At 30.3% G+C, this 20081-nt stretch overlaps 2 protein-coding genes and 1 long non-coding RNA gene across 4 annotated transcripts; 1 reads left to right on the forward strand and 2 right to left on the reverse strand.

Annotated features, from left to right (window-relative positions):
* Window positions 1–64: 64 nt before the first annotated feature.
* Window positions 65–4680, reverse strand: LOC127259468 (glycerol-3-phosphate acyltransferase RAM2-like). The gene is made up of 4 exons (XM_051286826.1): window positions 4588–4680; window positions 1312–1899; window positions 1162–1233; window positions 65–892 (listed from the first exon to the last, which is right to left on the reverse strand). The coding sequence occupies exons 1-4, from the start codon at window positions 4678–4680 to the stop codon at window positions 65–67; spliced, it is 1581 nt and encodes a 526-aa protein (XP_051142783.1).
* Window positions 4681–6194: 1514 nt separating this feature from the next.
* LOC127259944 (uncharacterized) lies at window positions 6195–6840 on the reverse strand. Its single transcript, XR_007840604.1, has 2 exons — window positions 6599–6840; window positions 6195–6521 (listed from the first exon to the last, which is right to left on the reverse strand). It is a non-coding gene; the product is annotated as an uncharacterized LOC127259944 (long non-coding RNA).
* A 2869-nt stretch (window positions 6841–9709) lies between these two features.
* LOC127259546 (P-loop NTPase domain-containing protein LPA1 homolog 2-like) lies at window positions 9710–14544 on the forward strand. Of its 2 annotated transcripts, XM_051286927.1 has the most exons (8): window positions 9717–9856; window positions 10008–10270; window positions 11051–11355; window positions 11802–11883; window positions 12493–12906; window positions 13012–13725; window positions 13796–13906; window positions 13989–14544. In XM_051286927.1, the coding sequence occupies exons 2-8, from the start codon at window positions 10106–10108 to the stop codon at window positions 14394–14396; spliced, it is 2199 nt and encodes a 732-aa protein (XP_051142884.1). In that variant the 5' UTR covers window positions 9717–9856; window positions 10008–10105; the 3' UTR covers window positions 14397–14544. The 2 variants fall into 2 exon arrangements, with proteins under 2 accessions (XP_051142883.1, XP_051142884.1); XM_051286926.1 differs by having other exon boundaries at window positions 9710–10270.
* The last annotated feature ends 5537 nt before the right edge of the window (window positions 14545–20081 follow it).

Consider the following 20081-nt stretch of genomic DNA (forward strand, 5'->3'; position numbering starts at 1 on the left):
TAAATTTTCTTTCAAGCTGCCGCACATTTCACATTCACTAATAAGCTTCATGCAAAGGACAGCCTCAGCCCGTTAAGGAAACTCCGGCGGGTTTTTGTCCGACGACACCATCGGTTCCGGCCAACATTCGATACTTATCTTTCCTCGTAAGATTGGTGCATTTGAATTTCAGGGCAGCCCCGATCAATTCTTGCACGTGGTTCGCGACGTGGATGCTCGATTTTCCGGCGCGACACGTTTGGTGTGCCGGCAGCTCATCCAAAACGGTGACCTCGTATTCCGGCAAAGGATTCATGAAGAAGAAAAAGGGGTCAAGCCATTTATAACCTCGTACGCTCGACCCATAAAACATGCCCGTGTTTATCGATAGCCCCACGGGGACGATATGGTCACTTAATTCGGCGAACAACGGAGAAAATCGAAGCAAATAAGGCTCGCGGCAAGTCGTGCCTTCGGGGCACAACACCAAGTTCCATCCTTCCCTTAAAGCATCTTTAACTAATTTTCCGTCTTTGGCACGATCCCGAGTGAGACGAATGTTTCTCATAGGGGCAAGGAACTCGGTGATCCTCGACACCGAGTACGAGACAGCTGCGGTACGAGGGGTCTTGAAGACGGTGGCGATAAATAGAGGATCGATGACTGTCTTGTGGGAGCAAACATACAGAGTTCCTGATCGTTGTGAATTTTGGATTTTAGACAATGGGGTACCTTTGACTTTGATTCGGCATCCAAGAAGTTGAATTGTATAGTAAAACGATAAAACAGAGCCAAACGAACCAACCAGAACGCGCACGACGCTTAATAGGAGGCCGATAGGGAACCATAGAAGGATCAATAAGGCCGCCAATGGAGTAGGCTTACGAGCAAGCCGGCCATCGTGGAATATTACCTGTTGCGAGAAAACTCAAGAAATCAAGAAAAGACAAAGAAGGACACAAGAATACAATAATTTGGTTATCTAGTTTGATCAGAATTATCTACGTCTGGGACACTGCCAAGTTATGAATTTTACTATAGAATACGCAGTCACACAGTCACATGTTAAAGTGAGAATACATATCAATTTATAGCTTAAACTTATGTCAATAATATTCAAATCATATTTAAATCATATCCTTAGATTTTAGGATATAATGAGACTTCATATTCCAACATTACCGCCTTTGGCAAGTCCTCGTGTTTCACGGGGCGTATCGCTTGTTTTGATTCGTATGGTACGATGTATCTCTCCTGATTACAAGTAAACAACATTTAAAAGATATGATCGAACAGAGTAAAGTTACAAAGAGGGTACTACGAATTCAAAACCTTGCACATCTTCATCGACGGAAGATCCCTTCCCGGACAACCTATTGCAATATCCGCCGCCAACAAAGACTCAACAAGCGACGAGCCATAACGACGACGGGTATCCACAAAACCCGTGGCGAATCCCATCCACGACGATATCTCTACGCCCAGAACCATATCGACACCCAAATAGCCCTTCAAGAAGGGCTCGACCATGATCCTAGGATTCATCGTCACGACACATTTCTTCCCACAAGACGAAAACACGCGCCAAGTCTCCGGATGCAAGTCTTCCGAATAGTACTTAGGCAACACAGCCTTGGCTGCAGACGCGATATCTGACACTTTTACCCCTACAAATGTCGCAAATACGAGCACCCGAATGCTCGTGCATTCGGACACAAAACGGCGCAAGAACCACGCTGCCGGATAAACCATTAGCAACAAAGCGAGCCTTAGAATCCCACCAACGTCGAAAGCGACGAGCCCGAAATACGGAAATGGGTCGGAATCGATGAGCAATGCTCCATCCATATCAACGACAACTTCTTCGTCGGCTCGATTCTTCGAACCACATTGGTAGATGGTTTGCATTTTGTCCCAAAACTTAAGTTGCAAGAACACAAGAATCAATAATGTTACATTTATAGGGTGTGTGATTTTTTTAAATTGTCCATAAATTTTGTATTTAGAGCTTATATTCATTATTTTTATTATATTAATTTTTTTATATATCTCATTCACATTATATCCATCTCAATATTCAAATTATTTTATTTATGATTTGTTATTGTAAATTACTTTCAATTTATTATTATTACTATTTTATAAATTCATAATAATTTATTTATTTTTATATATTTTTATTATATAATAATATATTTAAATAATTTATTTCTATATATTTTTATTAGCTAATAATATTTTTATATAATATTATATTCTAATTTTTAAATATTAATCTATATAAATTTTAATAACTAAAATTGTTCAGAATAAATCAACGTATATATTAGTTAGAAATAAACATCAAAAGAATCGTAGTGTAATAAAAATGTATAAAATAAATATATTAACAATATAACTTACAAGTGGTATTTGAAAATTTGGATTATCAAACGAAGTTTGATTTGATCCATTGCTTAAAATTTTTTCATTTTCAACAGTTTAATTTAAAAGATAATTGGAATGATCGTTATTTTCACTAGTCATTTTATTGAATTGAATATAAAAAGATAGAAAATAACAAATAATTTTAAAATATGATAATAAAGTGTGGGAATTGGTTAATAAATTTTAAATATATTTATAGATAATTAAATTTATAATTTAAATTTTTTTGGAAGGTATATAATTTTTCTTTTTATTCTTTTTATTTTTGTTGAAGATAACAATCTGTTATAGAGCTAATAAATTTTGATAACGGTATTTCTTATTAAATATAATAGATTTTGTTATAGTAAAAATTGAAAAGACAATAATAAAATAAAAATAACGAAGAAGGTCATTGTAACAAATATTTTTATAAAAAAAAAATTTTCTGTAACATCAAATCAAATACCTATTTTATATATTTTATGTTGTACTAAAATTAATTTTACATTCAAAATATCATATTATTATCTATTTATATCATATCATATAACTATTATAATTCAAATTTTTTATTATTAAATATTTTTTTTTAAAAAAAATACAAATCTCCAAACAAATACACGCTATATCTAGTCGCTGTCATCTATACTTAAATTTAATTTTGTACAAGTCCTAAGCCCTAGCTTGTTGGGTCCGTTCGTTATAGTTTGCAGTATCTTTTCGATTTCTTTTTCATTATATATATCTTTTCAAATATTTTGGAATTCGATAACTTGTAACATTTTATTTTTATTTTTTTATTAAATTTATATATATATATATTTAAATAGTTTAATTTTTTGTATAATTATTTTATGTTAATTATATATCAATATATAATATTATATATGATTTTATTCTTTTATGAATTAAAATATATTTATATATTTGTTGAAATATAATTTTATAATAAAATATATAGTACTAGTAAAAATAGATTCATTTATTTTTGAATTTTAACATGGTATGTACTTTTGTTACTTTATACATTTTATAGTCATGTCATTTTTTTATGTATAACAATAAAGTATTAACAATTTCAACTTACAACAAAAGAGATAATAGTGCCTAACCTAAGTAATCTAGTATTTTTTTTTATTTATTTTATTTTCTTTTTGATAATGTGAAAATTCACGATTATTCTTTTTCGAGTACGTTCTGTGTAAATTTTCGATCAAATTTTATGATTTCAATAAATTGGACAAATAAAATAAAAAAATATATTTATTTGTATTGTTAAGTTATTTTTTTCTATAAGTTATTGTAACTTTTTCAAACACCAAATGCTACTAATAAATTAGTTAGAAAAAAATATATTCCGATCTAAAAAGTGGATTTGTTTGTTTAGTATTTTGATTTATTTATTTTTACGTGAAATATAAAAATCGTCTTGTAAATATAAAAAATAATATTTTTATATTAAATGTTGAATTTTATAAGAGGATAATATATATATATATATTAAAAATCATATAAAAAAAAATTGTGCAAACAATTATTAAAGCATTTAAAATTATGCAAGTAGAGAGAGCCTAGATGAATGAAAATATCTTCTTAAAGATCCTCTGTATTTGATGCTAACTAACAAAAAAAAAATGGTACATTAATATATATATATATATATATATGTAATAGGAGTAGTTATTGTACTCATTTGATCCGATCAGTATATACATATAACAAACAATATATTTTTGATAGCATATGCTAATATAAACTATAATACATATCCTAATAACACATAATATAATTCAACATAATATATTATATTGATTTCAATTAAGTAAATATGTTTATACAATAGAATATATATATATATATATTATTGAATTAAATAATTGTATTAAATTTTTTTAATACAATTAAAATTTTAAATTAAATATTAAATTATTTGATCGATATGATAATTCAATCACGTTTGTCTGTCATCTATTGCATTTAATTCTAATTTGTTATGCTATTTAATTTTTAAATCTAACAACATTGACATGAACACATCGAGAGTGTATTAAAGACCAACTCTGTAAGGATAACATTAAAATTTCCATTTGCATTGGTGACACCGTCACAAAATGTGATATTAACGCCCGTTATATTATAACATATGAGTGGAGGCCCGGGCCAACTTCCCCTACCCGTGCAATAAAGTTGGCCGGTCACCTTGATGATCGACTGGCCGTGTGCAACATTTGTTACCGCGGAAAACAAGAGGACGCCGGAGAAGAGAAAGGTGATGCGATAAATAGAAGTCATATTTACATTAATTTATGGGTAAACGGTTTTTTTAGTCCGTAATTGGATCCCTTTATCATTTTAGTTCTGTAGGTGGTGTCTATCGCAAACTAATCCCATAAGTAAAATTTTTTTGTTATTTTAGTCGTCCGGCGTCGGAGATGCCCACGTGGCTCGCCAGAGGCCATATGTCCGCCAAGTCAGCGTGGATTTTATTTTGTTTTTCATTTTTTTTGATTGGACCAAATAAAAAAATTAAAAAAAAATAAATTTAAAAATTAATTTTAAAAAAAATTAAAATAAAATTTTTTAATTGGACTAAATAAAAAAAACGAATAAAATTAAAAAAATTTAAAAAAATGAAAAATAAAATAAAATCCACGTGTCCGCCAGGTGTTGATGACCTGGTGGGACACCGGGCGGACACGTGGCTTCCGGCGAGCCACGCGAGTGTCTCCAGCGCCGGAGAACTAAAATAACGAAAATTTTCCACTTATGGGACTAGTTTGCGACAGGCTTCACTTACTGGACTAAAATGATAAGGGTCTAGTTACCGGACTAAAAAACAGTTTACCTTTAATTTATTTAATTTGTAGATTTATTCTGGTAATTTTGTGGGACAAAACATGTATATTATAGATGGTTTGTTTTTTAGCAAGTTGCTTCAATATTGATGTAAAAGTTTGGTAAATGTAGGCTATAGGCCAAGTTATTGATTATGTCTATTAACACTTGCCATTGCCAACCAGCTATATTTATTCAATGAGAATGAAATATGTTCTGATTTTACAAAATATATAAGAATGATAAGGCTGAATAATTAGTCCTTTTATAGATTTTTTAAATTTTATTAATTTAGAACTATTCAAAACAATTACTAGTTGATCGAAAATATGTTGGCAATATTCAAGCATGTAATTTTGCTATCACTAACCCATTAGATATATTTTTGATAATTCATAGTTATTAATTTTTGTAACCACAAGTTCACAAATTAGATCTTTTTTTTTATTTATTTTTTTATTTTTATGAAACACTTGTTATTGAATTAGCAAGGTGTTGACATAAATTCCTCGTTAGCACCGAATCATCGTCCATTTTTAATTCTTTCTAATTAATGTGGTTCATAAGAAAGCCAATGCATTGATGTATTTTGGCACCTACGATATATAGGATAAGTATCTACAAAAATTTATAACGAAAACAATAAATATGTTATGTTTGTGAGTAATTAGAATCAAAATTATCAATAGTTAAAAGTATATATATTTGTATTCTCTTTGTAATATCCATCGAAAATAGCGGTGATTTGTGCTTGACTTAGATCATTTTGATCAAATTAGGTCAATAAATTTTCATATTTATGTTTGTGTGTGTGTAAATTTTGGTTTTTCTTTTTTTTTTTTCTTTTTTTTTTTTTTAATTTTTTCCAAATTTTCGTAAGATATATATTCAAATAAGTCACTTAATAATTATCACAAGATAACAAATTCCAAATTTTCGTAAGATATATATTCAAATAAGTCACTTAATAATTATCACAAGATAACAAATTCTTCTTACGAATTTGGAACACACATGTTTATAACATCTTTATCATATACTCGTCATTTTCATACACAATCATAATTTACTGCAACAATACTATTCCAATTATGAAAAAGTGAAGAAGAGAATCATCCATCACATAATATGGAGATCTAGGCACCCGGCGACACTGTAAATCCTTGAGCTACAGCGCTTACAATGGTAGAAAGAAAATTGCGAATAATTTTGACAATTGTAAGGGTCGATTTAAGTAGGCCAGTCGTGGTGGAAAGGGCGGGACAAACTTCATTTGACAATGGGAGTCGAACAATAACCTGACACGACATAAGTGAGAGTCGTAATAGTATCCTTGTAACGTTAATAGTAAAAGTTCCATTCGTAGTGCTAACACCTTGGCCAGTTGTCGTATTACCGCCAAATAAATTAGGACAAACTAAACGAACAGTTTGATTAGCGATAGGAGGCCCCGGACATGTCCCATTGGCCGTGCAACAAAGCTGCCCCGTTATGTTGATCACTTGGCTCAATATTTGGCCATGTGCAAGATTTGTGGCAACAAACAAAGAGATGACAAATAAAAGAAAAGATAGGGAAATTTTGTAAACCATTTTTCCAAGTTTAATTTGTAAATTGTTTTATGAATAAATGTGAGCCAAAACCCCTTTTTATAGATGTTCATTTATTCATATTTTTATTGCAAGTTGTCTCCATACATAACATATATAGTTATGTGAGAATATATAATCACTATTTTTCAAATATTGAATTTAGTCGGTTTGTGTTCTAAATATAATATAAGATACACTATAAAATTTTAGTATGACAAGTTAAACTAAAAACAAATCATACCTTCTTCATCCGGCTCTAAGGTTACATTTACTCTTTGCATATTGATTTTTTAAATATTAATTATTATATCAAAACATAATACAAATTTTAAAAAATGACAAAAATACTTATATTAGTGTCTTATAATACTAATATAACGACATTTGTATAAAAAATTATACAAATATAAAAATATTTTTAATACTCCCTCCGTCCCAGAACTATAGTTTGGGTTATGTTTGACACGGGATTTAAGGAACATTGATATTATATTGGTTGTGGGTAAAAAGTATGGGTAAAAATTTTTTTTGCCCTTGTCAGTGTATTAGTGTAAAAAGTAGTGGCAATTGCGTAATAATAATGAAAAAGTAAAGGTAGTTTTATAGTGATATGATTATTTATGGAAATGAGAGTATTATTTTGGGACGGAGAGAAATGGTAAATAGTTCTATTGTATTAGGACGGAGGGAGTATTAAATACAATCAGACAAAAGGTAAATATAGGCAGATGAATGTAGTATATTTTAACTCATCGACAAATTCATCTACTGCACCAACTAAACTAGGCACAAGATTGTCCTTGTGATATTGAAGCTTGAGATTTCTATTAATGGAATGAATGTTTGGTTATTGAATATGTCATTGTGCTTAGTTTTCTACTACAAGTCATGTTCTTCATTCATTTCCATACTGAAGTAGGTATGTATATGAAGAGTGTGTAGCTCACATTGATGGACATTATTGTATATGCCAAGTTGCTTTTTGGTATATACGTTATCAGCCTGGCCTTACATTGTTGAAGTTTTTGACTAAAAATTATGTTTGATTTAGATATATTCGAAAGTATTTTGAACGTTTAAGTTGATTTTTGAATTATAAAAAATAAATAGAAGATATATGTTTGATGTGATATTTATATTTTTTATTTGATATTTTGAATAAAAATTGAGTATATTTTAAAAATACAAATACATTGTTGTTGAACATGTATTATTTTTATTGGGTAAACTGTTTTTAGTCCTGTAACTGAACCCTTTTATCATTTTAGTCTTGTAAGTAGAGTCTGTCGCAAACTAGTCCCATAAGTGAAAAATTTTCATTGTTTTAGTCCTCCGGTGCCGGAGATTATTTTTTTTATTTGGTCCAATTAAAAAAAATAAAAAATAAAAAAATTCACGTGTCAGCCAGATGCCGCTGACTTGATGGAACACTTGGCGGACACGTCACCTCCGGCGAACCACGCGGGCGTCTCTGGCGCCGGAGGACTAAAACAGCGAAATTTTTTCACTTATGGGACTAGTTTGCGACATGCTCCATTTACAAGACTAAAATGATAAAGGGGTCCAGTTACTAGACTAAAAAACAGTTTACCTTATTTTTATTTGATCTTTTGAATAAAAATTGAGTATATTATAAAAATACAAATACATTGTTGATTTGAAATTAGAATTTTAATTTGTATTTTAATTTAAATAATATTTTATAAAAAGAAAATCAAACAATATTTTTATTAAAAATTATTTGGACTGAACAATGGTGTTTGTGTTTTTATTTATATAATAGTTTGATATAATATTTTACAAATAGAAAAAAAAAATATTTAATATGATATTAAAAAAAAATTTAATGATTACTGCCAAAATTTAAAAAAAATTTACAATATAGATAGGGCATGAAAATAATACTTATATAAATAAACTGTATCCTAAATTATAGGTATATATGTGTTGTATCATTATATTCTATTACACATTCGAATATATACTTTTGGTTTTATTTTTATTTTTACTTTTGGTTTTATTTTTGGTTTTCTAGAAAAATATGTTCAAATTAATATTTTTTACTAACCATGCTTCTTGGTCTTTTTATTTCCTGATCAACGCATAAACAAACGGTGGTTGGAAGTCCATGGACTTCAAGGGCCAAATCAATTTACCCAATTAAGGTTTGAATTCTAAAAAGTGGTTCTACGCCAATAGAATTCAATAAAACTAAGTTTATATATTTATTAAATTTTAATATGCAGTAAATAAAATGTAAAGATTGATTAAAAAATTACACTAATAACAAATTAAATAGACTCGGATACCAAATTTTACTGGACTCATTAAAATTCACCGGGTGTTGTAGTCCATGGAGCTCCCATATCCATTTCGGAATACGAGGATACCTTAAAATTAGACCCGACCAGATCAAATCAATCCGAATCTTTTTGCCTTCTTTACCTTTTCCCCCCCAAAATTTCGTTTTATTTCTTATGTTCTTTGGTCCCCACGAGATAAATAAGTCTATTTTAGAATTTAATATATTACTTTACATTTGAGTTGAATTGTTCTGCACCGTTGGATATGTGTGTAAACAAGGAAAGGATAAAAAATCAGGGGCATATTTGTCATTTCAGTATTATTATTTTTTCCATGTTCATACCTTTCTTTCCTTTGGTGTGAAGTTACGGATATTTTTTAAATTTATTACCCGTATGTTCAAACGTAGCGAGGCTTTTATGATATTGCAAACAAGCCCCTCAATTTCTTATATATTGAAACCGTCCTCTTTCGAATTTTATAATCGTCAGAAAAAGTCCACCTTTGAAAACCCCCCGTCATCTAGTTTATTACCGCAGTGCCACCGGCTAAATACAGAGGCAGTAACGCCCTTTCCCGCTCCTGTAAGGCTGTAATACCGGTCGGGGTTAGGGGTAGTTTTGACATTTTGTTTCCCCACCGATTGCAAGTGCCAAGGCCGACTCGTGGAGAGCCGAAAACTGTGATGCGTGGAACGTGGTGACGGTGCAAATGGCGCGGATCGCTTTGGAGAAGTCGTATGTCCCGTTCTCGGCTCTTCCTCCTCGGATCTACATTTGGATGTTTTCCTCGTATTTGTAGCTGCGTGTTTCTGGAAGGATTTTTGTTTTTGTTTTTGTGTTTTTTGTTGTCGTTGCTTCGCCGGGTATAGATTTACTTCCTCTGCAGGCCTCCATTGTGGTTCCGCTCGACGGTTTTGGAATTCCGCCGTGTGGATGGATGATTATTGACTTTTGATTAGCGCCGAGATGATTTGAAGCTCGGAGATGACGACCGCGGCGGGGGAGGGCGTGGCGAAGCTGCTGTACGTGGCGGTGGTGGAGGACGATGCACCGCCGGAGAAGAAGGATGCGTCGTCGTTTCGGTATACGCGTTCTCTTCTTCAGAGTACTCTGCAGCTCATGGGATGCAAGGCTCGCCACGCATTTAAGGTCTCTCTTCTTCTTCTTCTATTATTTTTGTTATTTTTAACTCGAACTTCTTCTTCGATAATTATTTCCTTTGTCTCCTATATGCACCTTTGTTTTTATCTACATGCATGTCTTGCAGGATGCAAATGATGCTTTCGATCTGTGTTTCTGCTAATCTCTGGAGAATGGATAGAAAATTCTTAATGTGAGAACAGAAAATTAGGGCATTAGTGTTCCAGTGGATCTGTAGGCAGTCAGGGAGAGACTAATTTTTTGAATTCCTAGAAATAGAAATTAATTGCTTCTCGGAAGGTTTTTGTGAATGGTGGTGTGTGTGAGTGTGTGTTACCTGTTGCTTTTTTCTACTATGATGGCATGTTTCGCGTTATCTACCTGTAAATGAACAATGGGATATTCCTTTTCCCATTAACGCATTGAGATTCTCCCTTGAAGCTTCCTTAAAACTGAACTCTACATTTAGCAGGTTGCGTAATGTGTTTAATCAGTGGAGCTTCCCTGACTCAATTAATGGTTTAGGCATTACTGGTCTTCTGATTTCAATCTGAATCCTGACAATTAATTCCTTGGTTATTGTTCTTAGGCAGTGGGGATTCCCTGAATAGAAGTTACTGAGCTTCGCAATTATGTTCATTGTGGGTTTTAAATGGGAAATATGTACTAGCCTTATGTGTCTCACCGTTCATTGATATTAGATGTCGAAATTTTTGTATATGTTTTAACTTGCATACTTCTATTATTAAGTCTATCTTAATGCCATGCTTGAAATCTTTCTTGCATCAGATTAGCCAAAGGGTATTTGAAATGATGAGACATGAAACCTTTGTGGAGAAGTTGATTTCGGAATGTGTAGAAATATCACCACTGGATACAAAAGTACATCCTCAAAGGGAGAATGCGGACAAACAAAATGCAGATCATTTGCTACAGGAGAAGAATAAGAAAGAAAGCAAGCCATACGAGTTGTACAAAAGACGAACCACGCTGGTTGTCAGAAGAAAAGTCTTTCTAGAAGTTGTTTGTAAAGCTCTTTCAGAGTACAAGTACATGGGATCGAATCAGAGGGCCGATCTTGTCTTAGCTTGCAGGTACAAGTTTCATTTCAAGATCATTAACAACTATCTATGTTTTCCATGTTCAATGTGAAAGTTAATGATTCTTTTTAGTAAGGAAATGTTTTTGCACTATTACATCCTATGACTAATGTTCAATATTGTTAATCTTTCTTGGATTGATAAATTTACAATTAATTTCTTGTTTTTTTATATATGCTTATTCTCTTTGAATTGATCTTACTAATTTTGTGAATTTCATCCGAGAGGTCTTACTTTGTCAATGCAAATGATGTTGATTGCACTGATCTGAAACCTAAGCATGGTTTTTAGCTTATAAATTTTTTTATAGACAGAGACTTCCAAACTCAACACGAACGATGTTGTGTAGTTTTCTGCTAGCTTAAAGTTGTTTAAAATCCAAACCGTGAACGATTGACTTGAATGAACTTTATTGTCTAAGACCCTTCTTGCTATTTCAGAATCCGGGAAAGGAAGGACTCTGTAACTGTCCTACTCTGTGGCACAAGTGGCTGTGGAAAATCTACTTTATCTGCTTTATTGGTGGGTTTTGTTTTTGTTTCATAGTCTTGTTTCCGGTGACTTTTCTTCATTTTGCTTCCTTTAGATCATGCTCGGTGTTCTACAGTTTATATACCTATCTTTTGAGGATTTAAGGTTATGTAGTAATCTGTTGATTAATTCACCATGTTTGTGACTATTTTTAATGTGCAAAAAATTATATGCGGGGCTGTTATTTATTCCTTAGCATCATATAAATGTTTTCATGCTCTAAAGCATTTTGTAGACTCCCCTTCTGTACATATGTTCCACTACATCTGCTTGGTGCCATAAATGAAATCTACTTAGTTTAATGCTGAAAATTGAATTGAGAATGGTCCTGTCGCTCGTCGTAATTTTTTGTTTTCTGTTGTGTATTTCTCCTGCTGAATCTGTTCCTGCGTAGGAGTTACACTAGAACAAAACATTACCGTAAATTGAGTCATGAAAGATCAAATATATGTTTTGTATCTCATCTCAATGTTATAGTTTTTAGGTTATCCCTGTGATGGCAACCAAGCCGTCTTACCTTTTGAGTATACTTTGTTTTAAATTGGATTGTAAGGTTATCCCTACATGTGTATCCTAACTGTTGGTCCATTATTGTTGCAGGGTAGCAGGTTGGGTATAACAACTGTTGTATCAACCGACTCAATTCGCCACATGATGCGAAGCTTTGTTGATGAAGAACGAAATCCGTTGCTCTGGGCATCAACTTATCATGCTGGTGAATGTCTAGATGCAGTTGCGGTAGCAGAAGCTAAGACCAAGAAGAAAGCAAAGGAATCAGCTGGTGTTTCAGCTGCCTCACTAGACAAGGGTGCATTGCCGAGCAATTCAGCTGCTAGAAAAGCTGAGAGCAATTCAACCACCAGTAATTTGATCAGTTCGAAGCAGATGGCAATAGAAGGATTCAAGGCACAAAGTGAGATGGTAATTGACAGCCTTGACCGATTGATAACTGCATGGGAAGAACGAAAAGAATCAGTTGTCGTGGAAGGAGTCCACTTAAGTCTCAATTTTGTGGTAATAATCTTAACTATTGATAGTGAAAAGTTTATTTCATAATGTGACACACGATTAATCTCGAGTGTCACTATTTATGTGCTTCCTGATGTATTTGTTGTGCAGATGGGGCTCATGAAGAAGCATCCATCGATCATCCCGTTCATGATTTACATTTCTAGTGAGGACAAGCACTTGGAACGATTTGCCGTCCGTGCCAAGTACATGACACTAGATCCAGCCAGGAACAGGTACGTTAAATACATCCGAAACATAAGATGGATCCAGGAGTATCTCTGCAAACGGGCAGATAAGCATTTGGTGCCGAAGATAAACAACACTAATGTTGATAAAAGCGTAGCAGCCATCCACGCGACAGTTTTCAGCTGCTTGAGAAGGTGCGAGAATGGAGACCACCTTTATGACCCAATCACAAACACGGTGCCTGTTGTAGACGAAGAGTATCGCAATCAGTGTACTGCCAATTCACTAAGCTCCCAGGGAATGCTTCATTTGATTCAGAGACAAGGTTCAAGCCGGCATTTAATGGCACTTTTGAACGACGATGGTTCTGTGGCGAAGGCATGGCCAGTTGACGTTGCTGATCATCCCACGGGGAACGGAATAGGAACTCCCATGTACGGGCCTCTGCGCATCGGCAAAGCTGAGCCAGTGAATGTGCCGTTTGGTCTTTACGGTCTTAGCGCTTGGCCTGGCGACACTGGATGCACAAGCCGTGCCAGCAGCGTCGATGATTCTAGAGGCGAGACCGACCATGGCAGTAGATACATGTCATCTGGATGCAGCTCGCCAAGGTTTTCCGACGTGCCAGCCAAAGAGGTAAGTTTAAGGCAATATCCAAAATTGATTTCAGGGCGATTAATAACGCCATAATTTGGCCTTTTTGCAGCTCAAGGAAGAACAGTCTGTTCACGGTAGTGACGAAGAGGTCGATGATGAGGCATTGGACATTGACAGTGACGAGGATCTTAGTGATGGAAACCACCAGATCCAAGAAGAGGTAACTCATCTAATCGACGAAACAGATTGCTGTGATTCCCGTCTTTTGTTGATTCTATCAGTTACACAATTTGTTTGTTAAGTTGGAAGGATCTGTCGACGAGGAATCCACTAAATCGGATGAGGAATACGACGATCTTGCCATGGAGGATATTTCGAACAGCGGGTATATCTCGGATGATGATGATAACCAACGGGATAGCGCGGGGTCTGATGACGCATCACTTATATCAGTAGATGAACAGAGCAAAAGTGTTCATGGAGAGAAGAAGCATCGAAAGAATCTCGATGTCTTGAAGAGGACAAAAAGCGTACCTTTGTCGAAGTCGCTCATGCACACCGTCATGCACCCGGGTCTAAGAGACAAAACGGAACGGAGATTGCCCCGAATGAAGAAACGATCTTTGAGCACGCCGAGAATTAGGGATAACCAGTTGCCGACCGTTGCTCCGAATGCCGAAGAAGAAGAAGCAGCAGCAACCACAAAGTAGGCTTATGGTTTGCTGCTACTTAATTTCCACAGTGAGTGTTTTGTTTTTCGTTGGTTGTAGTTTTAGTTGGTTGCTCGATCGAACAAACGATGGTATGTTGCTTTAGCATTCTGTAAATATCGACGCAACTGCTATATATATATATATATATCGATCTATCCCTATATATACATAGTCAGTTACGTACGTATGTATGGATGATGGGTTTTGGACAGCAGGAATGCTCAACCGTAGGAGAAAATAGTGTATTTTTCTGAAAAATTACGACAGGTAAATAGCAAAAAAAATATATGTGATAAAAAGATAAGATGAAAACATGCAGTAAGTAAACACGTGTACGGTGGTCTTACCTTAGCTTCCGTATTTTCAGCTATTTTTACTTTTTCAATTGAAGAATTTGTGTATGTATGTGCAGAAATATGAAATTGTAAAAGGAAAAAAAGATTGGGAGATGAATTGTGAAAGGTGAAAGAAAAGGTTCATTAGAAGGGTGGGGGTGGGGGACGTAAATAGTAGTAGTATTAATGGGTGTGTTCTTATATCACATCTTACAAAATTTCTACTACTATTTATCAGTTTCTTCTCTCAATATTTATTTATATCATAGATCAAATTTAAATTTTAAATTAAAATCTAAACCCTGACTAAAAACATACCTGACTTGAGTGGACTTGACTTTGAGGACGATGATACGCAATGTTTCCCTTGATTATAAATGAAGCATAATAAGTCATTTTATTGCCGATGCAGCATCATCAAGATTCTCAATTGTGTGTTGATTGCTTGATGAAGAAATAACTAACTAATTAACTAACAAATCAAAGCATGTATTATTATTATTATTATTATTATTATTATTATTAATTAAATTCGAGCAGGCCATATACATATATATATATCACCGTAAATTTACATGTGAATCTTGATGATGCTACACCAGAAAATAACGACTGTATCTGTCATAAATGGAAGAATGAATTTCAGACAACCAATTAGACCGCGCGTGCCCAACCCAATTCTAGAAAATCAAGCTTCGCTTCTTTAATTTGCAAATAAAATAAAATTAAGAATCTAAGGTAGCTAACAGAGCTGCAGGATGAACTAACCAGAATTATAAAATCTGGAATGAAAAAAATAAAAAAATGAAAGGTTAAACGTAAGTATGATTGATCGATCATATATATACATATATAGCTAGCTATATCTATCTATCTATCTATCTGTCTGTCTAACTATCGGTTCAGAAATTAAACCAAAAAACATGCAAGCTAGCTATATAAGTGAGAGAGAGAGAGAGAGAGAGAGAGATTGAAGAAGAAGTGAATTAGGTAGGAATTGATAACGAAGGGACGACATGTATGTATATATATATATATCTATAAAAGATATTTTTCCTGATATACATGAAATGGTATCACTTCTTACTTCTTATATATATACTGTATTACTTAATTGAGAATTATATATATATATATATATATATGCAAGTCAAAATTAATAAGTTAAAATCTTTTGTAATTTGAGTATATATATTTAGCTAGTGGTATTAAGTAGTGAAATTATATTAAATTTGTCCATGAAAATAATACCAATTTTGTTCGTCTTATTTAAAATTATTTTTTATTATAATAAAAATAATTATATATTAATACTAAAATACTTTTAATTTTTATAGGATTTGTAAATATATCATTATATATATATATATATATAATCCACTTGAAATGTAATGTATGAAAAGGATGTTTCATCAATAATTAATTTATGACTACTTTGCTTCTCACATTTGGCCTCTACTCCACCACTACAATTAATATTATTTCATAATAATAATAATAATAATAATTCCTAAATTTCAACATAATTTTTAATTAATATTATATAAAAAGAATATGTATATATATATTTACACAATATATAATATTATAAAAAATTAATAATTAAATATAATATATATTTTTATTATCAATATTTGTTCTTATTCTCGAACGTTAAAAACACCTCAAAATTAAAACACAGAGCAAACTTGCACCCTACAATTTTTTATTAAAAAATCTAATTGAAGCATGTCAAAATATTAAAAATTTATAAAATTATATGCAATAATTATAATAATACTATTACTCCAGTGTTTATATTAAATATAATTAGTAGATAATTAAAAATATATTAGTGAAAATTATTAATCTATAATATAAATTATTATGAATTAAGATTGAAATACTTATTAAAATTAAACAAAAATAAATTTAAAATTTAAAATGAGATTAAGATGCATAATTATTTTTTTAAAAAAAAGTGACACGGTGAAGGACAGAAACGAAATCATGAATATAGCAGGTGGAACGAAGTATTATTTTTAATCGTGTTTGTTATCTCATCGGTGAAAAACTAAGGATGATAAATGTGAGGCATGCACTGCACATAATTAAGCAACGCACTTAAAATATTTAAATCATTGGTGGGCATAATAATAATAGTAATAATAATAATAATAATAATAATAATTTGAAGTGTCAGAGTCATGAAATAATGCGGGCCCACTTCCGTACAGTCTGACGTGGCTCTTCTCAACTCCGTTCCTTTGAGTCATTGTGCGAAATTACACGTATTTTTCAACTTATTTAAAATAATAAAATAAATATTACGTATCATATTTTAAAAAGAAAATAAATTTATTATTTAATGCTCCATAGTTTTAAAATGATTTTTATATATAAATCAAAATTGAAAATATAAGTAAATGGAAGTATCAATTAATTTATGGGGAATAATCTTAACAGTAGCCAAACAATAGTACATAAAAATTGCTTATTAGAAATCATACAATTCCATTATTTGTTCACCAACTAAGCCTTAGTTAAATAACTGTTGTTTGAAATTAAAATAATAATAATAATAATAGTAGATAATAATAATGATAATAATAGTACAAATTGTACTCCTAAAAAATATACTCTCCCCTCTCATAACTAAATATTCATTTACTTTTTGTAAATAGTTTTAAAAATATTAGTATTATATTGGGATATAGTATAAATAAAATAGAAATGACCCAAATAACTTTATTAGTTATGTGTGATATAAAGGTAATGAGATTTGTGTAATATATTGTAGGTCGTAACGGTATTTGTAATGTTAGGCAGATAGTACAGTTATAAAAAAGAAATTGATACTGAGATAGACTAAAATGAAAAAATTGATACTTTGTTATGAGATAGACTAAAATGAAAAAATTGATACTTTGTTATGGGATCGAATGGAGTATATATTTATGTATTATTATTATTATTAATTTATTATGTGAATTAATACGATCCACGGGCAGACCTTCGATATTTTTTTAAAAAAAGATGAAAATTGAAGTTATAATTGCTAATTTATTTTTACTTTCTATTTTCGTTCTCCCATATAATTTTTTTTACTTTTTATTTTCGTTCGTCCCACATAATTTGTCATTTCTTTTTTAAAAAATTGATTATACACTTTAATCATATTTTAAAATTCAAATTTTAAAAATTTTTAATTTTAATTAAATTATTTAGTATCTTAATTTTAATTTATAATTATTTTTATTAATATATTTTTTAATTATTTAATAATTATATTTTACCTAATTGTACGAAGAAGAATAATAATAATAATAATAATAATAATAATAATAATAATAATAATAATAATAATAAGCTCGTATTATGTAAGACGAACGGAGTATTTTGTAAGTAGAATTGATTGTCGATGATGATACGGTCACGGAACGTGTGGGCCACTTTGTGCAACAAGGCCACGTGCTACCCACGTGAAGTCTTCCCCACTTTATTTGAATATATTGAAAACAAATATAAATAACTACAAAATCATTATAATGTTTATAAATGATTTTTTTGAACTTTGATAAAATTATATTTATTTAAATAATAAAAATAAAAAACAGATTAATATACTTATATTTTCAAATTATATACTCCACCCGTTCATTGCCAGTTTTGATATTTATGGGCCCCGGCAAAAATAAATTAAAGGTCTAAATATTTAAGTGTTTGTATATTAAAAGTAAATCTATAATATTATTTATTTTAAAATTTATACTAATAAGATTAAATAATAAAGTTTTAATACATAAAAATATAATACTGTCTTAAGATAATAATATTAAGGTTTGTTTGTTGTTGTTTCAAATTTTTTTTAAAAAATTATATATATGAAGTATGAATAATTATATTTATAATATAAAAAATAAAAAATATATTGGATAATTGAGATTAATTTTTAATCATTTTAATATCTAACAATTAAATTTAGCAAAATATTACAAACTATTGATAAAAATACTAATGACAGTAATAAATAATTACGTAACAAGTTGTATTTTTGATAAATTAAAAATCTTTAGTATTTGAAATGTATATATAATTAATAAGTGATATAATTGTAGATTATAATATTATTTCCTCTATTCCAAGATAATTAATCAATGATATTAGTAACAGGTAAGACCGTTAATTAGTTAATAATAGTGTACTATAATATTATTTTATTATTTTTCATAATTAATTATATTAATAGTTTTAAAATAAATTAATATATAATTTAAAAATTAGAATATATTTTAAAATTATATTACAATAAAAAAATATATGTAATATTTGTATTACTATAGAGAATATAACTTTTTTATTATACAAAGTAAATTAAAAAATGCGTTTATTTATTTATAATTAACATAAACTAATTTTATAAAATAATGTAGGTTTTAAACGTAAATAAAAATATTTATTTTTCGAAAAGAGATAAAATAAAAGAGTTTTGAATGAGTGATATTATATGTTATATAATTAATTAAGTTGAAATGATATGTGTTAAGTATGACTAGTAAATTTTATCCAAAATAAAAATATGTATTAATATGAACATATAAAAAAAATGTCAATGAAAATAGAAGGGAAGAATATAATTTATAAGAGTTACTTGGTTTTATATTTTTAAAAATATATATTAATAATAAAAAAGGAAATAATATAAACAAACACATCGCTTATCAAATTACTAATAAAAAATTTATTTTAAGAATAAATATTATTAAATCAATATCAAAATAATTTTATATACAAATAAATAAAAATTGATACACAATACCTTCCTTTAAGAAAAAACAATAATTTATTATATAAATAATCACAATATATATATATATTCATATATTAGTAATAATTTTGGTGAGCCATATATCTTAGGTGAGGACCCCTCCCTGCTTCATTAAGGGCCGCGCGTGCACTCATTTATCAAATTTATATTATTATTTTGTATGTTTATTAAATTTGTATATAATTGATTTATAGTAAATAATTACATTCATTCATATTTTTAGTTTATTTTATTGTAATATATAATACTTAATTTATGACTATTTATATCACATTTTTATCACTTAATGAATTTTTTATGATGTTTTCATTTTATTTTATTTTTATAGTAAAATATTATTCTCTTTGAGTTTTTATATTTTACCAAACAAACATAATTTTAGTGTATGGAATAATATTAATTATAATAAATTGATTTGAGTTTATTTGGACTAAACAACAACAATATTTAATAAACGGCAAATCCAATTCAAATTATTTTGTATAATTGATATTATTATTATTATTATTATTGATTTTGGGGATTTAAGATATATGAGAA

Source organism: Andrographis paniculata, unplaced genomic scaffold (genome assembly GCF_009805555.1).
Source record: "Andrographis paniculata isolate CXL003 unplaced genomic scaffold, ASM980555v1 Contig60END, whole genome shotgun sequence".
NCBI lineage: Eukaryota > Viridiplantae > Streptophyta > Magnoliopsida > Lamiales > Acanthaceae > Andrographis > Andrographis paniculata.